The 23,561-nt window shown below is 43.0% G+C and overlaps 1 protein-coding gene across 1 annotated transcript; it reads left to right on the forward strand.

Annotated features, from left to right (window-relative positions):
• Window positions 1-200: 200 nt before the first annotated feature.
• LOC309671605 (NELL2-interacting cell ontogeny regulator 1-like) lies at window positions 201-11,658 on the forward strand (the record flags this gene model as incomplete). Its single annotated transcript, XM_082482882.1, is given in 5 exon segments — window positions 201-240; window positions 243-327; window positions 505-662; window positions 7,384-7,472; window positions 11,385-11,658. Coding segments are annotated over 5 exon segments (438 nt in total). The 3' UTR covers window positions 11,451-11,658.
• Window positions 11,659-23,561: the final 11,903 nt, after the last annotated feature.

Genomic DNA, 23,561 nt, shown 5'->3' on the forward strand with positions numbered 1-23,561 from the left:
CAAACAAACATAAAAATTGCCTAAGACCCTTTCATGTGGGTGGCAGCAGCCAGTGTTCACCAAGGAGAGGACACGGCCTTTGGGGAGCAGAGGCAGAGGACGACGAGTACAGCAGCAACCATCCACCACATTGTGGTCCCTTTAAATCTTCTTCTCCACTTGGCAGCTCCAATTTTTCAGTGTTGCTATAGCAAATCTCCATGGCAATGACCCTAATCGGAGAAGGGGGGATGCAGGGGGGACGCATGCTCAGAGTGGCTGCTGGAGCCTCGCCTGCTCGCTACAGCTGCTCCAAGGGTCTGGCACACAGGCGAAGAGAAAGATCAGGTACTTGGCAAACTGGTCCTTGGGGTGCATCGCAAGCCCGTGGCGTGTCAATGCAGTGATGTGTGCTTGTGGGTTTGCGTGGACATGCGGGTCTGTGCTTATCATGACTTGTCCACTCCTTCGTGGGGAGTGTGCTGGAAACAAACTGCTGATTTTCGCTATTTCTCCTCGTTTCAGGCAGGGAAGAAAGCTTGAATTATTGATGAGAGTAATGGCGTTGCCGTCTGTCTGGAGCGTGATGCGTGTGGCGATCCCGTTCATCTCGGTGGTTGGCCTGCTAAGCGTGAGGCTTGTGGGGGCCAGCCAGGAGTCTGGGAGTGTCATTCCTGCAGAAAGTAGGTACCTGCTGTGCTGCACTCATGCCCTCCCGCTGCACCACGTCCTGCTTTGTTTCCGCCACTTAACCCACAGCAGCCACACAGACCTTAAGCTCCAGGGGGAACGCTGAATTGCCTGATTAGCAAGGGGGTAATGATGAATTTGTAATGTGTCAGCAAAGCACATGAAAACAGCACTTATAAAAACAGCAAGCAAGCAAAGGATTAGTAGTTATTTAGGAAGAAATACTAACTGGATGCTATAATTTTAATTGGAGCGTGTTTTAAAGCTCTTTGGTTGTACGTCTTTTAGGTCTGCTTCTTGAGAGTTTTGTTTCCAGATTTACTGCAATACATATGAAGTCCTTGCTAGTCTGGATGTTGTTAGAAGGAAATTTGTGTTTATTTCTGCTAGGGCATTACTTTTTGCTTATTTTAGTATTTGGTTGGAACAATAGCTCAAGTTCAACTTTCTTGTAACTGCTATAGATTGACACAGGGGAAGTTGACCCGAACAGTGTATTTGTAAAGCATATATAGATTTCTGAAATCCTGCTGCTTTTCTGCAAACCTAAAAAATAAATAAATAGGACAGACTGCCTCGAGCACATCGTGGATTTGGGAGCTGTTGAATTTGGATCACAGTTCTACGTTAGCTTCCTCTGTCATTTTCAGCAAGTCTCTAGTTAAAATTTCTCTGCTCCAAAATGAGGCAATAGTTCAAAGACATTAGGGGATGGAGTCAATGTTCTCAGGGTGTTTTGGTGATGGCAAATGGCAAGTAGCCACTCATTAAAAACTTAAAATATCCTCTGGGAGGAAACAAAAAAAAGGAAAGTAATTGCATACAAACCAATCTGTACTTCTTAGCCATGCTTACTTTGTATCACAGCTATCATTTTACATGACTACCAAAATATTTAACACAAGACCTGATTTAGTCACTCCATTTTATTCTCCTATAATTCCATTCCTAGTTTTCAAATACACCTATGTGTATTTGTCTCTATAGGACTTAAATACTGAATTCCCTTCTCTTTCCATTCTCTTTTTTTATTAGTGCTAGGTTTTGGTCTGTTCTAAAACAGACCTCATCTATATTTTGTGTGTCTGTTTTCTAGGCATGCATTAATTAACTTTAATAAATTTTGTGGCAAGTAGTCCATTTTGTGTCCGTAAGGAGAAAATCATACTTGAAAAAAATAAATTGTATGTGCCTTTTGTGTGTATATGTTAGCAGACGCAAGTCAATACATTTTTGGGAAAAAGTATATGGTGATTCCTTGTTCTGCTTATGTAGTGAAAACTCCCATTTTATCTGTAGAACAAAACTCTTGGCCAGTGTCTCTGACCCCAATCTCAGGGAGTTTTCTCATGGTTTTGATATCCTGTGGCCAGGCTACTGAGTCCCCTGAAGAGCCCTTGAGAAAGATTCCTTGTCTTGTCTTACTCCTGCATGTGAGAGTGAGGAATGAAGGGTAGTTCAGAGTGTTTCTGTGTCCAGTGTTTCTGCAGAGACATGCTGGTCTGTCCTGAGTAAGGGAGGCTGGTGGCACTGCTATGTAGACATAATGGCATTTATGTCTGAGGCCAGGCCAGGAGGAAGGCTCTCAGCTGATCATGAATTGTAAATCACTTTGTGCTACTCGGGAACTCGGGATGCTCCTAATCAGTCACTTGTTTAGAGTGGTGCATAGCTGCTAAGTGCTACAGGTACCCTCTTTTGCCCATCAGGGCTCTTCCTGATGGTTAACTTGTGGAGCTCTTCCCTTAGGACACTGTGGATGCTAAAAGTTTGCATGGAATTGCAGAACTGATTGGGTAAATTAAAGGAAAAAACTCTTAGAAAGGGCTGTTAGATACAGCAGCAGTTCTTCTGGCTCAGGAGCTGCCTCAGCATATTCCTGAGGCCTGGGAGGGTCTTTGGGGATACATCTCTCCATACTTGCCCTGTTCTTGTGCTCTTTTGTGGGCATCCATTGTTGTCCATGAAGGTCACATCTATAACCCGTGCCCACGGATGTTCCCTGGCATGGGGACATGACTGTACTATTAACCTGCTAGGATGGTACCTGGCACACTTTTGTCCATGACAGGAGGCCACTTGCCTATCTGGAAGCTAGAGTTTACTGTTCCAGAGATAAGCTGTCCCGTGCCAGCTGCTCTCAAAGCTTGGGAATGCTCCTAGACACATTTAATGTACTACAAGAGATGTAGCTCATGGGAGATAGAACACTGGGCCAGGCAGACCTTTGATGTGATCTAGTGCAGATGTTCCAGGATCTTCTCCTGCTTGATGTCAGCTCCACTGGCTATTTCTCATCAAGGACTTGATCCTCCTGTGTACTGACCCGTTTTGAAGGGCAGTGCTACTGCAGGACACGCACACACTGTCCCTATTGCTGGCACTTAAGTCCATAGTGTCAGCCCAGGTAAAATGGTGGCTGTGTGATCCTGGATGACCCAGGGAGAAAAAGAGGACAGGGTTATATGATGTACATGGACCATACTAATTGTCCTTCTGCAGGCCAGACCAGTGTGGTACTCAATGCTTTTCTCTGTTCCCAGGTGTGTGACATGGGACTGAGGACATGCCTTAAGCAGAAACAATCCCTCACGGACCACACAGCACTACAACCTCTCTCTCCCACTTGGTGGGAGAAATGTGTCCCTCCTGCAGCACCACGAGCAGGAGAGGGGCAGCAATGCTCTCGTGCAAGCGTGGGAGGTGCAGGAGTCACAGGAGAGAAGCGTGAGAGTGAGTCAGAGTTCTTAGTGTTGCAGAGAGATCCTGCCCTGTGTGTGGCACTGATATCTGGCTTGGAGTACCATCACCTGCTCTCCACTTGGCATACTTCCTGCCAGCCAGACAGCCAGGCCCAGCTTTTTACGAAGAATGCTAATTAGCAGTGATTAATCATGTCCTTATACTTACACAGCACTTTGCATATGCAAAAGACTGTTCAAGTATGAAATGGTGTTACTAATGTTTGCGGATTATTTTCTTTAAAGTTCAGTGCGATCCACTAAAAAAATTAAGTAATTTCCCCAACCTCCTATTGCATTTATAGCACAGATCACCCACTGTGAAAGCTGAAATGTGGAATTTGAAGAACAGAAGCTGGTCAGTCTGTTTTCATTAGCCAAGGTGCATGAAATACGAAGAGTAAACGCCATGTGCATGTGAGGGAAAGTAAATTAGACTTCCACAATGCTTTCAGTTCCAGTTTTTCACCAAGAAGCCAAGAAGCATATTTTAAGCTCTCCTCCCCCACTTCTCCCCAAACACACAAAGACGCATACAGTCTTCGTGCTGACAGGACTCATTTAAAGAATTATAGCTGACTCTTGATAATTCTCATTACGTTAATCCACAAACCTGTTAAGTCTCCCTATGAATGATAGTCTGTTCCCAGCTGTCAGCAAGGAATTAATAGCACTCTGCTGTACTTTGCTATGATGTGACTTAAGGTTTGGTTTCACGATTGCTTTAAGCTGAGGTAAGCCTATGCTGCCACTGGCCTTCTCCTCCCCATAACCTGGTCTCCTGTCCTTGCCCTATTTCTTGTTCTGGCTGCAGAACCCGGGCATCCAGGATCTGATCTGCAGAAACCAAATCAGAGATCCAGCTGATCAAGCAACTATATGGTCACTCCTGCTGTGAGCAAGGGAAGGTGTGGGAACACGTAGCCAAGGACAGAAAGCAGATTGCTCCTATTGGCAACAGCACATATTTAGATTTGTTTAAAACCTTTGTGAAAACAGACTTTTAGACATCATTACTTTGGGGAAATGCCCCTGGGCATCCTATGGAAAATATTGTGAGCATGAAGAGAGAGTAAGCCCAGCTAGATCGGCCAGTTTACCAGCCCAGCACTTCAGTCTGGAAAGGAGACACCCAGGCTGGGGGTGATGGAGAGCAGCAAAGTCGTAAGTGGAACAAAGATGGTGAATATTTAATAACTGTCATTTCCAGTGCAAAAATTAGAGGCAGGAAATGAAAGCAGCAGATGTTAACTTCAGAGCAGACAGGAATGGTATTTTGTTCACGTTGTGAATAGCTGAGCTGTGGAACTCATTGCCACAGGATGCTGTAGGTGCCAAAAGTTTACGTGGATTCAGGAAGCAATGGGGCAAATTAATGTGAGAAAAATTCATGGAGGCCTTATCAGATGTGGAAAAAACAACCAGACTCAGGATATCCTCCAACCTCTTGGTAGGCTAGAAGAACATTGCTGCAGGGTTATTCTTATATCTTCCGTAAGTATCTGCTGTTGGCTACTGTGAGTCTGGCTAGTATAATAGATTATAAGTCCAACTGGTGTCAGGGCTTGGGCAGCTATGCTGGTAAAAATCCAGCTGTAGCTATAGGCTTTCCAGGTAGTGGGGTATTGCCCCTATTTTATTTGGGAAACTGCTCTCAAGTTGCTCTGCGCTCATGTGAGATGCTTGACGGAGAGATCAGCACTGCCCTAGTTCAGTCCCCAACATGCTGAACAGCTGTGTGCTCTGCAGGGCTGTATGGGTGGAAGAGTTTCTAGCCAGCCACCCCCCCAGCTGCTCATCACCTCCTCCCAGGTACAGCTGTCCTCTCATCTGCCAGTGATGCTGCTTCAGTGAGTCCTCTCTGTGCCACTGGAGGTCAAAATGATGCATCCTATCCTGGCATATAGCTGGTTGGAGGAATCCCACGAGCTCTCCCACTGCCAGTGCTGCAGGGCTGCTAGCTCCCATCAGGCAGGGGTGCTAACCTCACCCAGAGACACCTGTGCCTGGAGAAGGACCATCCACCAAGGAGGACAGCCCTGGAAACTATATTAGAGAGTGAATACCCCATTATGTGGTGAAACTGGCTGCATCTGCACTGTGGCTTTGAAGAGCAGTGCTGTGTTAGGAGCTTCACATGTCCTGATCCAGGACACACAGAGCTGCACAGGCAGGTTTCCTCAGTGCCACCACCATTTTCCTGCAGAAGCGGCTTTGATGTCAGGGCAGCTGCTTTCACAGGGGTGGCGGAAATAACCACTCAGCATGGTTGTGCTGTTCCACTAGTACATCCCTGTCAAAATAGGAGCACTTGGCTGCCATAAATACCAGTGAATGATCCCACACAGCCATGGCCTTCGTGAGGGCCTGCGAAGACTCCCTGGGTGGCAGGCAGTGATTGACTATGTAATTCATGGCTCCCCTCAAAGATGCTTGCTTCACACTGCTGGAGCAGGATACATTAATTTATGACCCATAGTTTGTTTTTTCTCCAACAAGTTCTGATTTTGAGAACACTTTAGTGACAAGCACTTCACCACCACAAAGGTGGAGTCAGGGCAGAGTGCTTTCTAAAACACAGCAAGGGGAGGGAGCAGACCATGGCACCAAGTCAATGATGGATTTGCTGACAGCAGACCGAGGATACAGATTCCTTCTAAGGGCTCTGCTCCATGATCTGAAGTGAAAACAATTAAATTACTGAAATACTGAAAACAGGAAGGGATTGAGTGTCTTTAAAATGTGCTCAAAACCATCCTGTTGCTACTCCTTGCAGGCCTGGAGAGAGAGTCTTTGTGAGTGATGCTGTTCTTATAGAGGTGGGGACTTTGCATCTCCCCGTATCCCTGGTATTAAATCCCTGGCTTGATCCCTGGGTCTCCCTGAGATGTCAGCTGCGTGGAGGAGAGATGGAAGAGGATGGGCAGGAGTGAAACACCTCCTGAACAGGTCAACACCCCTGAGAGGCTTGCTGGGGACCAAGAAGCACTCTGGTTGCTCCCTTCTATCAGGCTCAACTTGGAAGTGCGTGCTGGCAGCAGGGTGGTGCAGTCCTGCACGGCAGGTCCCTGGCTCCGGGCAGCTCCCCAGCTATCTCAGCAGCAGCTTTGCACCTTCTTTGCTTTGTCAGAGCAGCACGAGTGGCTGCCCATAGACAGGGATTTCAGCACTCGCCCCAACATGGGGGCTCTGTGATCAATGTAAAATCTCGTCTCTCCCCTTCCCCCCCTGCATCGCCTCCAGTATCTGTAATTTCTTCTTCTGAAAACCCACAGTTCATTAACTCTCTGACTGAATGTGATACTGTGATAAAGGGCCTGAGACCAGTGCAGGGTGAATCCTGACAGGGCAGAAATGCCCAGGTCCAGAAGTCAGCCATCGGAGTGGTTGTGAAGTCATCCCCTCCTCCTCCTCCTCTTCCCTGCCTTTTCTCTGCCTTGCCCCTCCGTGCACACACACTGGCACCAGCTGCAGAGCCAGTGGGATGCTTTGCATTCCTGGCAGAGAAAAAATACAGCAGCAGGTGAAAGGAAGCAAATACAGATCTGGCACTGTCCCTTGCCAAGTTGCTCTGTAAGAGCTCCTGTAAAAACAGGCCTGCCTGTCTGATCTGAACCACTGCAAACTGCTATTTTCAGTGTATCAGTTGAGAATGAACCCATGTCTGAGGAGGGTTGAGAATTTCTGTTTTAAGGGGAGAGGCTGGGGGCTGAAGGCACACAGCACCAGGCTGAATCAAGCCTGGGCTATGTTCAGAAAAGCACACCCAGCAAAATGCTCTTGTGTTTTTTGCCAGTCCTTACACATTTGCACAAGGATAGGTACAGCCCTGCCCTCAGGCAGGCATAACTTTGTACCCATGCAGGAGCGGGTGCCCGGTACGGCAAGGTCTCTGAGTATACCCACCCTGTACTGCCACACTCCAAATGTCGTCCTGTGACAGTGATGTTTTTCTTCTGTACCTTTTTTCCAGGTCGTCCCTGCGTTGACTGCCATGCGTTTGAGTTCATGCAGAGGGCGTTGCAGGATTTGAAGAAGACAGCGTATAATCTAGACACACGGGTATGTGTTTCTATAGAAATGCTTTCACTTAGCCTTTATCTACATGTGGCCAGGTCTGCCGGTCTGCGTACAGCAGACATGACATCTCTGCTGACTCACTTCCATTTCAGCAAATAGGATTGCACCAAGTACAGATTATTTTTCACAGGCTGGAGAGGTTCTTTAAAGATCATCTAGTCAGACTTCTTGCATAACAGGCTAAAGAATTACCACAGACAGTCTCTGCATCAAGTAGAGATGTAAAGAAGATGTATGAAGGAGAGAAGAACAAGAAAGATGATTTACTCTTTATCTCACAGCATTGCTTCTGAGCTGTGGCCTGACTGTTCACTGGGCAGGAGCAGAAACTGAAAGGGAGAGCAAGAAGGTGGCAGGCAGGACTGGCAGAGAGGAAAGGGACGTGCATATATTACTTGCTTGTGGATCGATACTCTGTGAAAAAGGGGGGAGCGTATTTGCTTGAGTAGTTATCACAGCACACAGAGCATTTTGGAATTTCACATGAAGACCTTGTGCTGCAGAGGTCCCAATGAACAAAAAATAAGGGTGTGTTAAATGCCCTGATTTTAGTAATGCATACACATGTAGGTTCATAACGATGCACACTGTCTGGGGTAGGGTTTACCACAGTAGTTCCCATGCTGTCTGAAGTTTCCAAGGGACAGGAGGACTCTCACCTCTAATAATGCCCCTCCTCAAGTATGTCTTGTACTACCTCTCCTTCCCTAACAACACCTTTAACACTGGCAACATGACAGTAAAGCAACTTGTGGGGAGTGAAGCCAGATCGCAGTCAAATCTCCCAGCTCCTTTAGGTGGCTGCTCAGTCCCTCTGGCCAGCGCTGTCTCTCTTGGTAGGTGAGAAGGGCTCCTTGTTCCTTGTTCACACTCTGGCTCAAATTGTCATTCACAGCAGAGTCAACCAAAGAGATGTAAATCAATTGTGTGTCTCAAACTATAACACAAAAGGGTAATTACGGTGCTATGCCTTTGGTTTCTTGTGACCTTGGGCAATCATGTAGGGCCCCACGCAATGAGATTGGAGTGACTTTAGCTTCCTTGAGCTATCAATAGCAAACTGATTAGGGCAGAACTCTGAGTGCAGTACGGGTTACATTGCAAAAGTTTCCCATGCACTAGCGTAATACTAAATAACTGTTAAGTAGTAGACTGTGAATAGATGGGCTTTACCTCCAGCAGCTGTGCTGTTCTGGTGCATAGTGGGGTTTCACCTGTTTGGATTAGGTTCAGCTGAAATTTTTTGTACCTATGCATGACACAGCAAGACCATGTGTAGTCACAGCTGTGTTAGTTCTTATACTGTCACCAGGCTTTACATGGGAAGTTAAAGGAGGTACTAAATTCCTGTCTAAGTTACACTGGGAAGATTTCTTTGAATGCAATACAGGCAGCACAATTCCTTAATCCCACTTATAGAGATAGTCATTTGTATCTGTATTGGCTATTCTATTTGGAGGGTGGAGTGAGAATACAACCCATCAGAGAGTAATGCTGTCTTATAAGAGGTGAGGCAGAGTATAAAGGAAGAAGCTGGTCCCAGAGCGCCACAAGATAAGCTTCTGTTTCTGTGAGGACCTGGACAGGCCTGAGATGCCAAGGCACTGATTCAGACAGCTCTTATTGTCACAGAACAAGGGGCATAGGAACAGTGCATCACCAACAGAAACATAACCAGTTATGTGGAACATCACCCATCCTTTGACAACTGTCAGAGTTTAATACTACTAGTAAAGAAAGAGTGTATTACTGTCTATCTTTTCCATCCTTTGGACTGAGACTCGAGAGGCCTTTCTGGAAGAGATGCTTTAGTTAAATACAAATTATTGAATGATGCAGAGATACTAAAGTGAAATGCAGCAGCCAGAGCCCTACCAATGGCACACTGTGACTGTCTGTTCTCTGAAAGGTACAGCCTCCCTATCCTTACTCAACCACTGGTGCTTGGCTCATGCTGACCAACTATGATTTCTCAAATTTTACACACAAATAACTTCCTTCAACAACTCCTGAGTCTTGAAAGTTGTTGTGACAAGGGCAAGCCCCATGCAGAACTGTTCCTATCAGGGACTTCCTAAGCCAATGCCAACAGGGCTGCAATTAATTTTTGTAATTGATGCTTCTCTTTCATAGTCTTTCAGTTTACAATTGAGAGCTCCCAGAGCTGCTCTTCCTGCCTGTAAATAGTTATGAGTGATGCCTAGGCAGGGTTTGTGTTAACAGTGACAGCTTGTTGGCATTACAGTGAAATTCAATAAGCCTGTTTGATGTTAAGATGATTCTTTGATTTCTACTGGGCTCCCAACAATGAGAGCATTCACTCATCCAGGATTGCATTGCACAAGTGAGGAGCGGTGTTTAATAACACTTGCCATTGCACTAAGACGATAAGTGAGAACAGACAAGGAACGTGAACAAGACCTCTTTAATGCACAGGTGGATGTCAAAAGTTTGAGTTGAAAAGGATAGAGGGCTGTGGAGGAGAGGGAAAAGCAGTTCTGAAACAGCCTCTCCCTGCAAAAGCTTGCAGGCTGAGAATAAGACATGAGTAGTAGAGAGTGGAAACTGCTGGGGGACAGAGGTACTGCTGGCCAAGGAGGGCAGACCTTGGTGGAGCAGGTTCCCAGGTAGAAGTGCCCAGCTACTCCTTTGGAACCTGTGTGTCTTTGTTAATTAGCCCTTTGCTGTTTCTAATTTGTCAGGAAGCGTCATGTCAGAGGAACACCAGCAGGCTGAAGATCTTGTTGTCTCACAGAGCTTTTAGATAAGTTCTTAACAAGTGGTTTTCAACCTATAGTGTTTTTTCCCAGTACAGATGGGAAACCCATTCATGGTGAATTTAAGCCTGGTAACATTTTTTTCCCTTCAAGAAACTCTTCAAAGTCAGTCTAAAAACTAGTTAAGTGACCACAGGGTGAAAAACCACAAGGTATGCTCAGGAAGAAGTTTCTCTGCAGTCACAATTGCACTTGCTAATGTGAGTTGCTTGCATCGATAATTTTATTTCAAGTCTTGCAAGAGTCTCAGCTTCAGAAATGCTGGTGCCATTTGAGAAACTCAGCCTTTTTTTTCTCAAAGAGTGAGACTAGGACCCACAAAAGATTTAAGTTATTTGGTTGCAATTAAATAAATGATACTTAAATATCTTTGAGGATCTGAAGTTACTTTTTTTTTCCTGGATACAGAGAAAAAAGCTTGAAAATGCTTTTCCACTAAGACAGTACAAAACCAAGAGCAAGTAACTTAAAATGATGCATATAGAGAATGATTTTTAAGCTTTTGATGGAGTTCTGGGGGCATGGCTCCAAATGGAGTTGATAATAGGGCAACTGTCAGTAAATTAACTCAGATTAAATAGGAGCCACAAACTCAAGTCTAGATCTGCCCTGAAAGATTACAAGTTTCAGACAACAAGGTTAGACTGACAGCTGGATTGAACTCAGAGTTATTCTAGAGAAACAGCAGTGTAACTGAGAGCACAACTGGCTCCTCAGCACATGCTATCTGGTGCAATTAAATTATACAGTACTGAAGACATTGTCAACAGGAAGCCATCAATCACTGCAAAGGAATTAAGAGCAGTGCAGTTGAAAGTGGAATTTTGCTCAGCATTTATAAAGGACACTTTAATAATTTTGACAGCTTACTCCCTAGAAGTTAACTGTGAAAATGAAAACATTTAAACTATAAAAATACTCTCCATGCATCTCAGTTCTGAATATACTTATTTCATCACTTTTTCTGGATGAAAACCAGCATTAATAACTATGATTTTTGACTCAGCAAAGCACCTTGACTACAGCTGTGCAAAGAGATCAGGTCTAATCAACTATATACTCTTTTAAAGTGATATATTCAGTTCTTTGATTTCTTTTTTTTTTTTTTTTTTTTCAGACAGAAACCCTCCTCCTGAGAGCAGAAAAGAGAGGCCTGTGTGATTGCTTTCGTGTGATACACTGAAATGAGCACTGGGATTTGGCCAGTGGACATTTATTCATTTTTAAAATGCTGTTCAATAAACTACAGGAAGATACAGAGCGCAAGTTGTGCCACACCACAAGGAAAACAATTTTTATCCAAACAGGTATAGCTCAGTTAGATCATTTTTGCTTTGATGTGTTTTATTATTACTGTATGCGATATTGCATCTGCTGAAATGTCAACAGAAGAAACAGTGCCAAAGTCTCACTCATGGGTTTTATGTAAGGATAGCTTCTCGCTTTTCTGGTATTTCAAGCTAAAAATTGTCCTTGGACTCTCAGGCCAGCCCCTCAGCACATGTGAATTGCCATAGACTTGTGAAAGTCAGTGGAGTCAAATTGTTTAATATATTTATGGGAGAACGTGTCCCTAACACGGAAAGGAAGCGACTTTGCAGTGATGCATAGCTAAACATTTACAAACAAGCAGTCATGGCTTTATATAGAAATTAATAGTTGTCACTGACTGCTTGGCAGTGCACGGAAGGTATTTGTTCCCAGTTGTATCAATAGTCCAGTGCACAGCAAACACAGTAATCTGTATCACAATTTTCATTTCTTCAAAGCCACACAGTAGCTGTGATCTTTTTGGAGAAATTTATTAAGTATCTAATGTCATCAGTAACATTTGTAATCACATGAATACTGCCTGGCAATTGAATTGATTGCATCTGCCAAAATCTTCTAGAGAAGTATCTTTCATTAAGCAAATCATATATTGAATTGAACCACTCAAACTGGCCTCTACAGAGAGTTTTGGCAGAGAGCCTACAGAACGCCTGCACGCCCAGGAGTCTCCTGCAAACTGTATTTTCAGAAATATTTAAGTTCTTCTAAAATGGGCCATAGCTCTTGCATGGACTTTACACTCCATAGTGGTGGGTTACAGTGCTCATACTATTAATATTCCTGCTCCAGTCAGTGTGAGACAATTTAGGCAGTGTAGTAGTAGTAGTAGTAGGTAAGATGGCACCTTGTTGCTCTTTGAAAAAGAATAGCAAATCTTCTCTTTTTTTTTCTTTTTCTTTTTTTCCTTTGTTTAGGGAGGGGGAGAGCAGAAAAGGGCCCCAGCAGAAAGTTTTAATAGATTTTTTTGTAGGGCTTAAAATATCATCCCCAAAGTATAATTAATAGAGATTTGCACATCAGCTAGAGCACCTGTGTACAGGCTAGAAACTTTTACACAAACAATAGTATGGGAGCAGGGTGAACAGCAGTGGTTTTCAAAGTCATTTTACAGATTCTTATTAATATATCTGTCTTCCCATAGGTGGCTGATGATATGCTGTCAGGCTGTTCAGTAAGTTATGATGGTAGCTATCTGTGTGTTTGTTTCTGAGCTGCTTCTCTCCCATTTTATCTACCACAGTAGGAACAGGGAAACAGGGAACGGTGACCCACTGCCAACTTATTCTTTTGTGTGCAGTCATACTCAATAACACAAAGGAGTGTGTTACCATATACTTTGCCAAAGTTGTCTGAAAGGCATATGGTTTTCAGCAAGTAAAAGCTTCCTTGCACCTGCATTTCAAGTAGGAAATTTATTTTGTCCTTCGTAGTATTCTAGAAAAACTCTTTATAGGTCATCAGGACCTAGTTTGTATAAAAGAGAAGCAGCATGACACAGCAACACATTGCTTCTAGTAGCATTACACTCCACACTGTAGCACTGGTAACTGACTGATGGGAAGCAATAGAGTTTCTTATCATAGACTATATTTTATTTTACAAATAAAACAATAGGTATAACACAACTCCTTTGCAAAACACCAGCCTTAGGTTACTTTACTCCCACTTAGACTTGAACCAAAGTAATACACATATTTTGAGGTGTCTTTTTGCAGGAGGTGGAGTTCCAGCACTGAACCTATGAATTTTCCAGCACAGCTCACCTTTTCAGGGGGCAGCAGGTCTATGGTTTTGTATTGCTATTGTGCATGCTTATTCCGCTGGTATCTTAAAGAATCTTGCAAACTTCTGTTAGCAAGCACTGTTTTTTTGGCTGTGCTTTTATTTAGAAAAATGGTTGCTCGCAGTTGAGTTTTGATATACGCAGCTTGTTACAGTAAAAAGGTGGAATGAATGACAAGTGGATGTTCTCTGGCCCCCAAAGGGATCAGAGTGACACTGCAACTTTACGGTTGTGATGGCAGTGATTATTCTGTATGTACTCCTCTTTGTCTATAATACAATACAATAAAAAGGCAAGATGCATTATAGTATTGGTGTGCTTTGTTACTGATCTGAAAAATGATAGTGCTTATGCATTAATAATTATCTAGTCTTTAATTAGCTGGAAAATCCACAGGGAAGGAGTACTATTTTGAATATGAAAATAAAGAAATCTTGTATTTGGGCTAAACTTATGAATGTATTCTTATTTGCTGAAGTATAAAGTCAAATTCACTCTTATTTGAAATTAGAAGTACTGTAATGGTTTTTGTGAGCTTTTTTAAGGACCCCATACTCTGTACTTGGTGGTTGTGATAAAGCACTTTATAATTGCTGTGATGGCATGAAGAAAAAAATTGAGCTAGATAGTTTTAATTTATTATTGCTAACGATGTTAATTTAAATTCAGACCCCCCTTGAGTCTCTACTTACTAGAAGAAACTGTGTATTTCACAAAAGGATTTAATTGCAGGAGGCCTTAAAACAGAAAGCCTGTTTTCCCACACAACACTTACAGCACTGTTTTGCTGCAGAACCAAGGCAGTTCTCATGACCTTTTGAAACCAAGCTGTGTCTTCTTTTCTTTTGGTGCAGTGGTGCTGCAGGTAGCCCTGGGCGCATGGCATTTGCACACAAGCTGGAATGCAAGCAGTAGGCTGTAAAGATGCACAGCCAAGTCTTCCCTATAAGACAAATGGTATAATCATGTTAGCGTGGTGCTATCTCTGGGTAGGCAAGGTGATGGATAAATCCTGGTAATGATCTCCCCATCTCCAGAGCTTCTCATACCGGAACTAATACCTTCTTTGTATTCTGTGTGTATTCTAAGTTAGTAATTTTGAGCTGAGTCTCATGACAACTCTCTGAAGACATTATGTCTGGATTTCATTCTGAAAAATGGGAACACAGTTTATCTTGCTTGCAATGAAGATTCCTGTAAGGTAATATCAAAGCTAAGAGGTATTATTGCTAGCTGAATCTGGCTAGTGCATGGCCTGGTGTTCCTTGCCCATATTTTTGTGTGGAATACACTGAAAGCCCCATAGAATACTCTCTCCAGATGGAAATATCATATTTAGAAACCAGTTATATCTTTGTACCCAGAACTAATCTGTAGGTAAATCCTGGGAGATCTGAGCATCCAATATACATCCCCCATTTTCTAACTAATGGCTATAAAGGTAGTTCCCCTAAGAGTAGCCATGTGGTTTCTGCACCCCTCCTTCACCTGCCTCATCCTGGTACCCAGAGACAAGACCTCCTCCTGTAGCCGTGGGACTTGTGCGCTGGTGCTGGCTGTTTGCTACCAGAAGACAGATTTCACCCTCCTGACAGAAAGCATCTGCTGTACTGAAGGAGGCTAGCAGGAATTCCAGTTTAGTTCAAAGGTAATTTAAAAGAAGAAAGGCTCTGAGGCTGTTGTGCTTTTCCCAAGGCAGAGAAGCACAAAGGATGTTTTTTCTTTGGAACCGGCACAAGGCAGAAAGTTGGCCTTTGCCTCTCTTGACAGACAGGAAAGCAGACCCCCTTGGCTAAAACAATGTTCTGCTTAGTCCTTCCCTGGCCAGGACTCAGTGAGTGAGAGAAAAAGGGAGCAAGTGTGGAGGGGAAAAGAGATACCTGCCGTCTGCAGCCTGGCTGAGTTCCTGGCAAATCAATACTCCTGACTGAGAAACCAGAGCTGCAGCCTACTCAGGATTTATATGCTGTGCATGGTAAGCGGAGACTGCAATCACTTCAAGTGAGGGCAGTGCTGCAGACAAAGCCAACACAGCAGTATCAGGGACAGGATTTGAAATAGGGAGCACAAACATGTTGTGCGCACTGATGCAAAAGAAGGGATTATTTTCCCCACTCTCATCAAGCATGGCATGTGAATTTTCCAAGCTTTCCAGAACTTGCTTTTGAGAGCGGTGCAGATGAAATGCAGATGGAAGAGGTGGTTGTGAATAACCCATGCTCCTCAGCTGGAGCTGCTGTGCAGAACACGGAAAGTCTCAGGGAGGATTTGTTCTGTGCTTGTTCCCAAAGAAAATATGGAAGAGCTGGAAGCGTCTTTTGCAAACTGGTACTTGCTGATCTGGAAATTAAGGGGAAACTAATTTGCAGGTGCTTTTACTAGCCAAGGAGAAAGGCAACACTCAAAGAGTATTCTTAGCAGAAAAAGTTAAATAGATGTGGAAAACTAATATCAATTGCAAATATATATATGTATGCATAATATGTATGTATGTATAAAATATTTAGCTTCATTTTTGCTCCAATAAACATTTTGAATTAAAAACTTCTGACAGCAATGGATGAAGAAGGATGGGTCTGACTGCTAAACTTCTGAAAAGACACTGATTTTCCAATTTGTGATCCTGGCTCTGCCTTGAACAGGCCTTGGGGCTCTTTTCAGAACATGCACTCAGCGTCTCTGCATTTCCACACAGGCAAAGGAAGGAAAGAATTTTTCCCCCCCATATGCTTATGATAATTTGTTGACTGCTGGAGTAGTTCCACACTAGAAGGGCCTTTGGTCTAACTGAATGTGGAGAAGCTTATGTCCTTATATTGTGTTCTCTATGTATATATCTAGAAAAGAAGTTGAAGTTGTTAACTTCCTTGCCTGAACTCCAGAGGGGAAGAATGAGAAACACAAGGAGGCTGTTAGAAAACTGCTTCATCATTCTCATAATTCCTGGGAAGACTGAAACACAGGGTAAAGTTTACCAGAGCCTCACTTGCCTCAAACCTGTCTCATCCATCCCTCAGTAGGTGGCAAAGACAACTGGGTCCCTGAAACATGTAGTTCCAGTTGGCTGTTGAGGTCAAAGATGATGGAGAGGAAAGGCGAAACCAAAAGGACCGGTTGCAACACAGAGCAGCCATCCATGCTTTATACGGTGAGGACCCCCAAGAATCCGCTTGCTCTGCCCATGTGTAAACACAGCTCTGTCCCTAGCAGATAAAAAAAAAAGAATTAACATTGATGTTGTTCACTAATGTCGACTATTAAAGCTTCAGTTCACTACATCCATTACTAAGTTTTCCATGCAATGTAAATGCTCTTTGCAGAAAAATCTCCAGTAAATGATGGACCTTTTGTTCATCCTGGCTTGTTTGAATGCTTTCTTTGAACTCCACATGTTTTTGTTCATGCTGACATCATTATCAGAGATGTTGTCTCAACACTGTGGCCCAAATTCTTTTGTTATATGCCCACATGGGATTCTTCATGAACCCACTGGAAACCCCAAGAGGTGACTCAGGCCTGTTTCACACTAACACAGTGCTTTGTTTACTCTGTCTATGTCTGAAACAAATGCCTTTTGGATTTCCTACAGGTCCCCTACTGTGTTGTGAAAAGTTTTCCTGGGGAGAGCAAAGCCCCTGTGCCCTATCCCTAGAAATACAGAACAGGGACTGAGGGCTAAAGAAATTTGATCCTATAAACTGTGTTTCTCAAGCTGATCACGAGTTGGCTTCAAGATTAAATGTTATCCATAGTTTAAGTCCTGACCATGTGAAATAACAAACAGAAGCCTAACCTTTTTGTAGTGGTGCGGAAGGTATTTCATCATCATAAAAGCATTAACGTGCTAAAGATAGATGGTGTCTGCAGCACCAGTTACTGCATATATCTGTTTTTTCTAACTGTTGATATACCAACCTGCTTTCACTGGTCTGCACTTTATAGACGGGGACAGAATGACACTTCTCAAGAAGAATGATTCTCCTTACATCAGATTTCATTTCATATAAATAAATGAAAAAGATGAGGTAAAACTATGGATCTATATTTTTTTTTTTTGCAAAGACATAATAATGATATTATAACAAATATATCTTTACTGATGTTTAATTAATTTTCCTTTTAATTGCCTAAGAAACTGTGCCTGCATCTCACTACTCAGGTGTGCGTGGGAGTTGAATGTATACCAGACTGTAAAGCATGTAAAGCTTGTCAGTAGCAGTTAAGCATAGTATAAGCCTGAAGAAGAATTTGGAAACCAGGAATTCTTGAGCTGTGATACAGCTTTGCCACTCAGGTGCTTTGAGGTACAGGCCATGCTTCCTTTCGCATCTCTGGCCTCCAAATTCATCAATGGATGAATGCTGTTTTCATAAGAATGCAGACCATCGTGTCTCCCTTGTGGAAGTATTAAAAGCAAATATGTCATTTATATTTGAAAATACCAAAATCCACAAGTTACAATTGTTTTAAATTGAAATCTGTAGGCATCATAGCTCTGTATGACTTCTAGTGTCAAATATACAAATAGTGTCTACTATTACCTGTTTAGCTAATATTTGGATAATTTATACAGGAAATAAAGAGGTGACTGTCATACATTTAAGCCATTTTATAAAATCACTGATTTTCCTACTTGGAAACTAATGAAAAAATTTTACTTCAAATTCTAGTCCACATTTCTAATGCATCTTCCCAAACAATGTTTCTTGTATTTCCTTTCCCCAAACAACCACGAGTAAGTTTCAATACCAAGATGGGCAACAGCAAGGAAATACCAAGGTTATTCTTTGAACATTCACAAAGGAGGACTAAGGAGAATGTTATAAATTTCTCTTCAGAGACTAGATTTAGTTTGTGACTTGGAAGACCTTCTGTGTCTAAATAGACTGCTGTATATTGTCTGCAACAGAAAAGTACTCTATGCCCAATAATGTGTAGAATAATTATGATTTTGGGTTTGTGAAATAATTCCGAAGAATGGATTGTAGGGACTCCAGAATGCTTTATTGTTGTGAAAAAAAAACCAAAACAAAACAAAACCAACCCAACAAAAAACAAGGAGAAGTTGCAAAATTTAAAACCTTCATTGCAAATAATCAGCTGTTTCCCATACATATTGTTATATAACAGAAACAAACAATTTATTGTGATGGAGTTTGAGTTAGTCTCATTTAAATATTTGTTGAGAGGATCTGGACCTGGATGTAAATGAAGGCACTCAATGGATTTAATGGGTATTGGACTTTGGCCAGCTCTCTAAGAACAAGTGTGAACATGCGATGCTTGAGAAAAAACATCAAACTAGTAGATAAAAGCTGGGAAGACAAATATGGTTAAGTCAGGAAAAATGTATTTAGCTGCTTTCCGTTTGACATGAGGTCTGATTTATACTATGTCTATTTAAAAAATTTATTGTACATGGCAGATGAGCAAGTTTTTTGTATTGTCTCCTCAAGGTTTAGAGCTGCAGTTTATTCGTGGAAGGCCAGCAGATACATCATGTACATCAGGCCAGGGACTTTATCACCAGATTCATAGTCTGGAATTAGCAAGAGTGAGGCTTTCTGTCTGTGAGTGGCAAACAGTTGGCCATTTGGATGCCTGAATACTCCTCCCAGTCACTGCCAACCTGGAGAAAGCATCCAGCCACTTCTGCCTGAGTGACTGACTGGCTCTGTGGAGAACAGCCCCCCTGACCAAGCACTCTTGCTGACAGAGCTGGGGAAGGTGAGCAGCCAGCACCTCACTCGAGGAACTCAGTGCCATGGATCCTTGTCACCCTTGCTAGGGAGAAGTTTTGCTGGCTTGCTGGTGTCATGGCTTGTCTGAGCATGGAGCACGGGGAGCAGAATGCTGTACATTGCAAGAAGTGCCATGACCACTGTAGCGCACAGAAGCATGTCAAGGCTTACATGAATCAGTTAAGAAAAACTGAAACCCCCAAATCTCAGGTTTGTTTTTGATACCATCTGTATTCTGCATGTCTGATACACATAAACCTGCCCAAGGTGTGGAATGGCCCAGAAGTTTGCTAAAGCACCAGATGAAGCGGGATAGCCAGTGACGCGAACCAGCCTTCCAAGGTACTGTATTTCAATGTATGCCGCCATTTTGTGTGCCCTAGACCAGGTGCCATTTTGTATGCCCTCACAGCACTTGTGAGAGGGATGGACAAAATGGCCACCAGCGGGCAGAGCCTCAGGGCAGAGGACACCCCTTCTGTCACCACACTGAGGACCTGGCCTTCTACCCCAGAGAAAGAGGTTGCTGGTACCAGTGAGAGCCTCTATTTCTTCCTCTGGGCATGAAAACACTCACTCTAGAGCACAGACCCGTGAGGGACATCTGGAAGCAGGGGGGCAAAATGGCGGATGTTTATTACCCGCCATTTTCCTGGATATGTCACTTCCCCAAGCTTTCAGCAGGCTGTGCCTGGGGACTAGAACTGCCCTTGGGCTCTGCCTTCATAAAGTGAATGTAAAGCACAAACAGAAGGGCAGAGTTGTACATACCTTGAGATACAGAAAGAAACCAGCAGCTCTGCCTATCTCTGTTGGCTCTGTGAACCAACACCAGTGTGTTCATGGGTGAAAAGCACATGCAGGCTTCATGATCTGTGGGAATGGAGACCCCCAATTGCTTTTTACCTGAAACATTTGGGTTTGGCCCCTTAGGAAGGGCATTCCCCTGGCTTGAGTAGGCTTCCATCAGCCATTGATAAAACCCCAGCCTTGTAGTATTTGACAGTTGTTGCTCAAAGCCACCCCTTCATCTTGAGACAGACATATTGCAGAATTTGGGATGATTCCAGCATAATGCTGGTGTATTGTGTGTTTGCAAGGACGGAGCAGACCCAAAATGCAGTTTGCTACTATATAATCTCAATAGCATGACTGTGATTAACAACCATGTTACAGCTCTGCTGTTGGTCACACAATCTGTCAGGCTATTTGTACTGCCAAATCCAGGAGTCCAGAATCACAAGCACTGCAGGAGGAATCACGAGATTTTTATAAAAAGCACAAGATTATATTCATATGTCCATGTTGGTTTTCTTAATTTTGTGCCAGTTTTCAAACTTTAAGTCACACTAGCTGGAAATTACAGCAGGAAATAGTACAGAAATTGTATTAAATCTGAAAAGCTGATAAATCCAGAGAATTGAGATTTTTAATGTGTTGCCTTGGGTTGTTATAATAGATAGAGCATGAAGAGTCCCGTGCTACTGCAAAGACCACTGCAGCCTGTAGTCAAAGAACTCCATCGACTTTCTCAGAGTTCAGCTACTGCTGAATTTATTCTGGTGAATCAGGCACAGGTTGCTTCCACATCATGTCATTCATTATATTTGGATGTAGGCTTGGATGTAGTTTGTTGAATTGCCTTTTGTTGTGTCTCATAAAGCAAAAGCAGATACTGGGTTTGCACACACAGATAGCTTCTCAACTGTTTCCTGAGGAAGTGGTTGTGGAGCTCAAGAGACCTAGGTGTGGTCATAGAATCAATTCAATTTTGAGATGCTTTAAGAAGTTTTGCTTGAAATGCAAGACAGGATAGCTGTGCATGGGATACTGATGAACAAAGGCAGAGAGACTGAATAGATAAACCGAGTGGAACAGGGAGCCAAGATACAGTTGTCCAGATCTAATACTCTAGGTATACTTTCTGTAACAATTGTTTCAGTTCTGCACATCCCAGGGATCGATATGTGCCTTTGGAGTGTGTACAATAAATCTTGCAATGTGCTACAATAGCAGCTTGCTTAAAACAACATACATCCCTGCTTAACAGCTTTGCAAAATTGGACCTCGAGGGCTCAGTACTCTTCAGGATTCATTGCTTAGTGAGTTTTGCTCTCTGTTCGATGGTGCCATTCTTCAAGCTATGACAGTTTTTTTCATTATGTATCCATGTGTTTGGAACTGCTGAAAAAAAGACCCGCTACAGATGGAAATGTAGCATGCAAACTATCCAAATGCTATTTTTGCAAACAGCATTTCAAGAACAATTGTTTGGGACTTTACAATATGGTCACCAACAAGAACAGGGAAGGAGATTTGAATGTGGCTTCCAGCAGCTTTTTCCCCGCTTAAAGACAGTGTCGTGGGACACTTCATTTTACACTGTCACTGGGCTGCAGAGTTAGGCCAGTTAAAGTCACAGGACAGCTCCAGTCTGTCCTCTTCTGTGAGGTGTCCCACAGGACAAGAGCCAGAACAACACAAAGGGTAGCTCAGCCCTCCCGAGCAGTGAACTGGGAACCCCAGCGGAGCTGTTTTAGGAAACGCCACTTGTGAGTCAGAGGGATTTGTATCGATAGGCCCCTGTAGCTACCCTCCAGGCCCTGCTGAAAACGATAATGCTTTGGATAGGAAAGTGTGAAGGAAACAGAAAGACTCCAGCCCCATTCCATGGGTACAATTCTTTAAAAAAATATTTAGAAAAGCAGGGTATGGGCTCTAACGTGGAGAAATTTGGGGGGCAAAACATTTAAAGATTAATTTTAATAAGTAAAGAGATCTGCAGATGCCACTATACTCAGCAGCCCAGATTTATGCATCAGGACTGTCTCAGAAAGTGTGAAGGGACAGGGCGCCAGGCTGACTCCCGTCAAACTTGGCATGCGGTGCTTGAAACTGAGGCTGGGAAAGTTGTGGTGAGGAGTTGAACAAGCCAACAGCTGTCTCAGCCTACACATTTCATAAATGGAAGGGGCATTCCTTAGGATCTCCTTAAAAGTGTCTGCTTCTAGGGCACTGAAAAGATTGTGGATGGGGGAAAAGGGTCCAAGCATATCACAGTAGCATTTAAGCTGTGTTAAGTTGATGAATTTTCTTGGAAAACAAGTGCTCTCTGTATTATTGCAAGTTAGAATGGTGGCACTGCTACCTTTGCTAGACTTTAAACAATTTATTTTCTTTATTGTCTGGAAAAGCATGACTAGACTATGGCCATTTTAGGCACTGCTTTGGGATGCTGGGAGTGGTCTTCTGGGATGGATTAAACTGTACTGTGAATCAATACCTTCACCTTGCTTTTAAGATAATTGTAAGGGAGTAAGCTCCTTAGTGGAACCAGGTGCCTGAAACATTAGGAGCTTCTAGCCAAAGCATAGATATATGTGACTGCCCGAAACTAAAGCACACGTAAGATCACTCAAGAGTTTGAACTATGTGAGAAGGGCTTGAGGCTGTGAATATATAAATTACATTGTCAGTTATAGACTGGTTTATTTTTAGTTTGCAATGATGTGTTTTGTTAATGTCTTGAGTACATTTGGACCTCCAGGTCTTTCCGGTACCTGCTGGTTCTTTGCCTACCACATATGTGCAGGTATTGAGGCTGAAATTTCACGTTTGCTGACAATCATTTTGTTTCCATGCATCTGTTAACTTTATGCAGTTCTACATTTCCTTGTGAGTTTTTACGACAATAAAGTCAGAGTTTTCCTCTCTCTTAGGGAGTTTGAAAACCCAGTTCTTACGTCTAAAAGAAGAGCAGCAGCCACATCTTTCACCTGTCTTTCCTTTTCCCGTGGATCTAACTGATTTACAGAGGCTCATCACTGTGTGAGACCTGTGAATTGTTGTCTTTTGTTGATTTCAGCTTCTTGATCAGTTCTCCACACCAGATTTCAACACAAATGTAATCACTGAGGCTGGAAGCCTCTGTCACAGTTGTTCAAGGCTAGCTAGTTTTTCCTTTGGGATATTTTCTAGAATATGTTCTTATACATAATGTATCTCTCTCTCCATAGGCTTCTGTTTCATAGTCCTCCAAAGCCTTGGTGCTTCCTTGCCAATAAAGCTTGGCACACTTTTTCAATCACAGTGCTTTGGAGCTTTATTCTTTTGTGACTGGAAGAGCCACTGCTAGAAAATGCCTGAGGAAAGCAGAGCTATATGTGATAATGAAGGTTTATGTCATTAGAAAGGGAAGCTTATCTTAAATAGTTTCTTCCCACAGTTCTAATAATTAGGTTTTATTAGGTTTTGATGTTGCTTCCTCAGAAGAGTCTAACAGTGGTGGTAAGACCTGAGCTGGAGAGCACAAATAGCAGTGCAGCAAGGAAGTGGCATGGGTCTGCTCAGCTAACTGGCAGATGCATCAAAAACTTGAAAAAGAAACTTGGTCAATGTTTTCAGCTTTAGCAACAATTTATGTTTTCATCTAGGAACA

Source organism: Vanellus vanellus (assembly GCF_965231255.1).
Source record: "Vanellus vanellus genome assembly, chromosome: 4".
In the NCBI taxonomy this organism is placed as follows: Eukaryota; Metazoa; Chordata; class Aves; order Charadriiformes; family Charadriidae; genus Vanellus; species Vanellus vanellus.